Below are 7367 nucleotides of genomic sequence, written 5' to 3'. Positions count from 1 at the left end.
AATAATTATGTTTAAACTTTATTAATAATATTTCTTTGTTTCATATTCATGAATCTATTGTACCTATTTACTTTGTATTAACTTTTTTATACTTGTATTCTATAATAATATTATAATATAGTAAATTAAAAATATATATCTCTTTGTACCAGAATTATAAATTTGAATAATAATTATTCTTTGAAGTTAATTTACACTTCATTTCAAAAGAGAACATACCGCTTTCGCGCATGTCGACTGACGGCTTTCAGCTGGCCCGAGGCCAATTTCTCCCACTTTCGTTGAAACGAGGCGTCGATCGCGCACGACGGTCGCCGTCAAGTATACACCCAATTCAAATAATTTGTTTACAATTAATAATTAGTAAATATCTTACCTGTGCGGCGTTCGTGCGTGTACAGTTGCATACTTGCATTATAGGAATCAGCGCGTAATATTTATTGATTTATTTTTATTGATATTACTATTATTTAATATTAACTTAATGGTTGCATAATTATAATGTACAATACATTTGCATACATACAAATCAAATACACAATATAACAAATACGTTTTTACAATAATAATTTAGATAACATCGAATTCACAATAATATTTACAATAATAATTTACATAACAGAATTTACAATAATAAGTTACATAAAATTGAATTATAATTTTACAAATATTTATATTATTTTATCTTTCAATCTGATAAAAGATGGAAATCGTCATCTTCAGTGTCACTATTTCCAATGGTCATAATTATGCTATCTTGTTCAGCCGTCAAATCGTCTATTGTGTCATCTAAAGTCCAAAACTTATTTTCTTCTTTTATAGTGTGGCTAATGAAGTTCTTCCACATTGTAGCGTCCACTTTGTCAACTCCTTCAACCAAAAGATTTTTCACATCGGGCAATTTAAAGGTTTTGTTGTTGGACTTCACGTGATGTTTCACAACAGACCAAGCCAACTCAATAGGGTTGAGCTCGCAATGGTAAGGCGGTAACCTTAACACCGTTTTATTTTGTTGTTAATCCATCTCGTCGATGACGTATTTGTTGTACATCGGTTTTATCCTTTTGACAATTTTCAAAAGTTCCGGTATTATCATACTTTTGTCAACAACTTCTCCTTTGCTTTCTAGCCATTCGACGATATCAGCCTTCCTCCAGTTTGTAGTTTGGCATTTTTCAAGCTTTACCGAGTGGTATGGCGCGTTGTCCATTATTATAACCGCATTTTTTTTGAGCCTCGGTTAAACACCTTCTAACCAATCACGGAAACTATCGCCATTCATTTCATCGTGATTGTCGTCGGTGTTTTTCTTCGACTCAAAGCATAATAATGAATCAGGGACAAATCCATCTTTGGAGCCGATGTGACACACTATTAGCCGTTTCCCTTTTCCAGTGGGGTAGGTGCTCCAGTAGAAAGACCCTGAGAAAATGCAGCTTGGCTCGATTCTACTGTAGTATCACGCCATACCATTATTGCTACATTCCCGGCGTTCACCCACGTTTCGTCAATATAATATATCGGTAGGCCTTCCTCTCGATCTTTTCTTATATCCCTGATATATTCTCTGCGCCATGCCCTAATTTCGTCATTTTCAATTAATGCACTATTACGTCCTCGTTTTGTAAATTTAAAACCCATAGACTTTAAAAGACGCCTGTTTGTTACTTTTTACTTCGATTTGAGAACTTTGTATTTAATCAAAAATAAAAACCATGATGTTTTTAGTTCGACGGTTTGTAGTTGAGAGTTTATTTCTTTCAGACGTATAATCATAGATTAAAGAATAGTATAATGTGTACAAAAAATTCTAACCTTAAATATAAAAATGAACATAACCACGGTATACACGACCGTTTATAAATTAATACAAAATGTTTACGATAACAATTAACTGTGATAACAGATAACAATTTTGACAATAGTATTTACAAAACACCGCCCACCTTGAGCAATAGTCTCAAAACAATTTATACATAATAAAGAATATATAACAATGAATTAATTTATATAAGTGTAGGAACTTAGTGTTCGATAGGGAGTTTGACTAGCTTTGTGATAGGACGTATGAGTTCCGTCTTTGCAGTGCGGATGCGAACAACTCGTACATGATTGTCAGCAGGACTGGAGAATATCTCGACGACGCGTGCCATTGGCCATTGTGTGGAAGATGTCCCAGGTTCACGTAGTATAACGATATCACCGACAGCCAAATTTTCTTTTGGTTTGCGCCATTTTGAACGTTGTTGCAGATTATTCAGATAAGTATTAGACCATTGCTTCCAGTATGTCTGAGTAATTTTTTGAATAATGTTCCAGCGTTTTCGGTGGTTAACAGTGGAACATAACATGTTGTCTTCGGGAACAGCCAACAGAGGACGGCCAATAATGAAATGACCAGGTGTCAAAACAGTGCCATCGTCCAATGCACACAAGGGCCTACTGTTTAAGATGGCCTCGATTTGACAGCACATTGTATTCAGCTCTTCAAACGTAAACACAATGTTCCCCATGTTTTTGTATAGAATTATCTTTGTGCTTTTAATGTTAGCTTCCCATAAACCACCATGATGTGGGGATGCTGGTGGGTTAAAATGCCACTTAATGTTAACAGAAACACAATGTGTGTTTATTGATTTTTGAAATTCACTCTGGGAGATACAGTGATATAAGGATTTTAATTTGTTGTTCGCTCCCACAAAGTTCGTGCCATTATCAGAATAAATGTCAGATGGACATCCCCGACGACTAACAAAGCGTTTTAGAGTTGCTATAAACCCCTCAGTGGTGAGATCACTTACCACTTCCAAGTGTATTGCTTTTGTAGTCATGCACACAAACAGTGCCAGGTATGATTTTGTAACGGTGCGTGTACGGATCCCAACTGGTTTGGTTGTTATTGGCCCGGCAAAATCAACTCCAACTCGTGCGAAGACAGGAGCCATAGTGACACGGGCAGCAGGGAGATCAGCCATCACTTGTTGACATAGTTCTTTTTGGGAACGTACACATGGTATGCAGCTGTGTATGACCTTTTTGATTGTACTACGACAGTGAATTACCCAATATTTTTGTCTAATTACTGACATGGTGACTTCTAGGCTAGCATGTAAGTAGTACAAATGAACCTGTTTTATAATTAAATAAGTATATATATGATTTTTAGGTAACAATATTGGATACTTTTGACCATAAGAGATTTCTGCATGCCGAAGTCTTCCGCCAACGCGTAGCAAGCCTGTATCATCAATGAATGGATCAAGACTGGCTAATACACTGTTCCTTGCAACTGGTTTGAATGATTTGAGTTGTTTCACTTCATCTTTGAATACAGAGTGTTGTGCGATGCGGATCCAAAAATATACACCTTGATTGTATTCTTGGACAGTGATATGTTTTGACAATCGCCTCGGGTTTCTGCAATTGTGGCAGAACCGATAGATGTATGCACCGATGCGATTGAGACGTTCATAATTTGAACATTTGGTCAGTAAGTCTTGCCCTATTGGTTCAATGTTTCTTAACAATGACACAGAAACAGTAGGTTGATGTCGAAGTTCTTCATTTGTATCTGATGCTGTTGTAGGTTTCAATTTTATGTCTGGCCATTGGTTTGGGTCAAAAAGCCAATCAGGTCCATGCCACCACAAATAGTTATTTATGAGCTGATCACCTGATGTGCCTCTGGAGGCCAGGTCTGCAGGGTTGTCTGCGGAACGTACATGCCTCCACTCAGCTGTTGGAACTAGTGACTGTATTTGGCTTACTCGGTTTGACACGAAGGTGGTCCATTTGTGGGCATCACTTTGAATCCACTGCAATGTGACGGTGGAATCTGTCCACATTGTTACTGCTTTGACTTGCAGTTGAAGTGACTCTATTAGTGAATGCATTAACTGTGCTAAGAGTGTAGCACCGTACAATTCCAACCTCGGTATTGTGACTTTTTTCAGCGGGGCTACGCGAGTTTTGGATACCAATAAATGTCCTGTGTTATTTGAGATGATGTAGATCGCTGCCGCATAGGCACGTTCTGAGCTGTCTGAAAAACCATGTAGAATACAACCTTGTTGGGTGTCCATTATGTTGCCAACATGACGTGGAATTTCAAATTGATGTAGATGGTTGTATGATGTTCGATGAGCAACCCAATGTTCAAGAAGTTCTTTTGACACAGAGTCATCCCACTCCGTGCCTGTCTGCCAAAGTCGTTGCATGAGGATCTTGGCAACTACTATCAATGGTGCCAGCCATCCACAAGGGTCATAGGTGCGTGCAATTTCTCCTAATAACTCACGTTTAGTGATGCGATCCAATCGTGGTGTAGGTTCGACTTTAAATGAAAATGTATCCCTTGTAGTGTTCCACGAAATACCCAACACAATTACATTATGTTGATCAGGCATAGAAATCTGCAACAGTTGATGCTCGGCTGGAATGTTTTCCAAGATAGTAGGTGTATTACTGGCCCATTTTCTTAAGTCAAATCCACCACATTGGAGTAGATCATTCAGCTCTTGTATTTGATCCTTAGCATCATTGACATTGTTACAGCCTGACATGACTTCATCGACGTAGAAATCATTTTGGAGTATTCTGGATCCTTCAGGATAATTAGCTTGTTCATCAACTGCGAGTTGAACAAGTGTGCGTAGAGCATGAAATGGTGAAGTTATCAACCCATAAGTGACAGTTTTCAATTTGTACATTTGTACTGGTTCTGATGGGTGATTTCGCCACACGATACCTTGATAACACTGATCATCAGGGTGTATCTCAATCTGCCGAAACATCTGACGTATGTCGGCAGTGTAAACATATCTGTGCATACGGAATCTGGTGATAATTCTTACTATGTCACGCTGTAGCTTATGACCTCGATGTAATGTGTCGTTCAGTGACTTCCCATTGCAAACAATAGCGGATCCATCAAAGACAACTCTCAATTTAGTAGTTGCACTCGACGGACGTGAGACGTGATGATGTGGTAGGAATATAGTTGGACTCTCTTCAGTGGGTTGTACACGCTCCATGTGGTTCTGTTGAAGATAATCAGCCATGAATTGTCGGTACTGGTCGTACACTGATGGACTTTGAAGCAGAGACCTCTCCACCTGGGAGAGTCTCCGTACAGCAATGTCATATGAATTGTTCACAGGATGTGGAGTCTCCTTGAACGGCAATCGTACAACGTAACGCCCACTTTCATTGCGTTTAAATGTTTGGACAAAGTGGTCTTCACAGAGTTGATCTTCTTTTGACATAGTTGTCACTCTTGGCACCTCTTCAACTTTCCAGAACTTTTCAATTTGGTTCTCAAGTCGCTGATAAGTGGTACTGGTACAACAGGTGATTATATTGGTTGTGGTCTGTGTCGGATCAGTTTTTGTGATGTTGTTATGACCAGTAACAATCCAACCAAATCTTGAATTTTGTAGTATAGGTGCACCCTCTGGTCCAAACTGTTTACCATCTAGTACAATATCATAAAAGAGTTCAGCGCCTATGAGAATATCAATTTTTCCTGGTAGATGGAACGTTGGGTCAGCTAATTGTTCGCTTTGTAATTGATGCCAATTCGATGTGTCTATCTTACCAACAGGTAGATCAATGGTGATACGTGGTGCAACCAAAGCAGTAATTTGATACTCCTTTTTGTTTACACGTGAAGACACCGTGAACTCAGCCTTCTCGCTAACAGTTGTCTCTGCTGATGATATACCGTTGACGATCACTTGAGTATTTATTCTGTCAATGCCTAGTTCTGTTGTCAAAGATGATGTAATAAAATGCGATTGTGATCCAGAATCTAGCAGTGCTCGGCATAACACCTTTTGGCCATTTTTCCCACTTACATGTACTAATGCTGTTGACAATATAACGCTCTGGGATGTGGTTGGGTGTGATGCTCCTATATGAGATGTTGTACTTTTTGAATCTTGTTCCTTTCCCTGATCATTTGACGTATCTTCACCCCCTGTTGTACTGGCCTTTCTCATGTCGAGATGTAAAAGTGTATGATGTTTTAATCCACAATTTTTACAAGTGTTTTCATTTGTACATTGACTTGAACCGTGGTTTGTGCGCAAGCAGTTGAAACATATTTTAGACCTTTTAGCTAAATTTAATCGCTCACTTGGTTTTGCTGTCATGAATGTATTGCATTTGTAAATTATATGTTTCTGGGGGCACACTGGACACTGATTTGACGTGTTGGTCTGATTGTCAGTCGCCACATGAGCTGTAGTTTTTAACAAACTGTTTCGTTTTACCAACACTATTTACATTATTTGGTTTGTATTGTAACATGTTTAATGCTTGTAATCGATTTTCGATGAATTGCTTCAGTTGTGTCCATGTAGGTATTCCTGTGTAAGAAGCGGACTCAACTTCCCAAGCTTTTCTAACTTCTGCGGGCAAACGAGTCGCAACAATACCAACAATAATAGCGTCCCACTTTTCGACTGGCTGGTGCAATACTGATAGCGCTCTTAAATGTTTATTTGTACCGTCGAGCAACGACTTCAGGCCCACGGTATTCTCCGTTTGTTGTATGGTTTGTGTTAACAACTGTTGGACATGGCTCTGGACGATGAGACGTTCGTTATCGTACCTTTTTAGTACTAGAGTCCATGCTTCCAAGTAGTTGTCACCAATAGACGCCATTGACTCGATGACTTGAGATGCTGACCCTTTCAAACTTGATTTGAGGTAATACATCTTGCGTGTGTTGTCAATAGAATCGTTCGAATGAATGATTGAAATGAATTGGTCTTTGTATGTGTACCAGTCATCGAAATCCCCTTCAAAAATTGGTATATTAATTGGTGGCAGTTTAATTGATTGATTTTTGCAGTCGTCAGATGCGCTTGTCGCAGCTGAACGTCCTCTTAACCGACCAATTAGCTTGCTCTTTACTTTAATGTAGTAGTCACTTACAGTTTCCAAATCTTCAATGTACTTGTCAATTTCTTCATCGTTGGCTTCTGCAGATTTTTCATCATAAGCCTCATTGTACTTAGTGAAGGCATCCTCCAATAAGTTCAACTGTATTTGAGCTTCCTCATCTGAATACTTGGCAACCACGTCTTCGGTTATCTTCTCACGTTTTTTCAGAATAAGTTTGCCTTTATTTTTGAGTACTTTCTGATCCATTGTGAATGTTTGAGATTGAAACCGACTTGGACGTGTTATAGGGTAAGAAATGAAAACTACGCGAATGCGACCACGCGAACGAGAACTATGTGAATGTAACTATACGAACGAAAACTATGCGAATACGAACTATGCATTTTTATGTAACGAAGCGATGTAATTAGATGAAAAACTGATGTAATCGGGTTCGAAGGACCATTTAATGTTTGTTA

At 38.6% G+C, this 7367-nt stretch overlaps 2 protein-coding genes across 2 annotated transcripts; both read right to left on the bottom strand.

Moving 5' to 3' along the window:
- Positions 1-688: 688 nt before the first annotated feature.
- LOC111040765 lies at positions 689-1210 on the bottom strand. Its single transcript, XM_022324779.1, has 2 exons — positions 1050-1210; positions 689-992 (listed from the first exon to the last, which is right to left on the bottom strand). Exons 1-2 carry the CDS (start codon positions 1208-1210, stop codon positions 689-691), a joined length of 465 nt encoding a protein of 154 aa, XP_022180471.1.
- An 814-nt stretch (positions 1211-2024) lies between these two features.
- LOC111040764 lies at positions 2025-6152 on the bottom strand. The gene has a single exon (XM_022324777.1). The coding sequence runs from the start codon at positions 6150-6152 to the stop codon at positions 2025-2027; it is 4128 nt and encodes a 1375-aa protein (XP_022180469.1).
- Positions 6153-7367: the final 1215 nt, after the last annotated feature.

The sequence above is a fragment of the Myzus persicae genome, unplaced genomic scaffold (genome assembly GCF_001856785.1).
Source record: "Myzus persicae strain clone G006 unplaced genomic scaffold, MPER_G0061.0, whole genome shotgun sequence".
Lineage (NCBI taxonomy): Eukaryota > Metazoa > Arthropoda > Insecta > Hemiptera > Aphididae > Myzus > Myzus persicae.
This window is presented reverse-complemented; position numbering and strand designations above follow the sequence as displayed.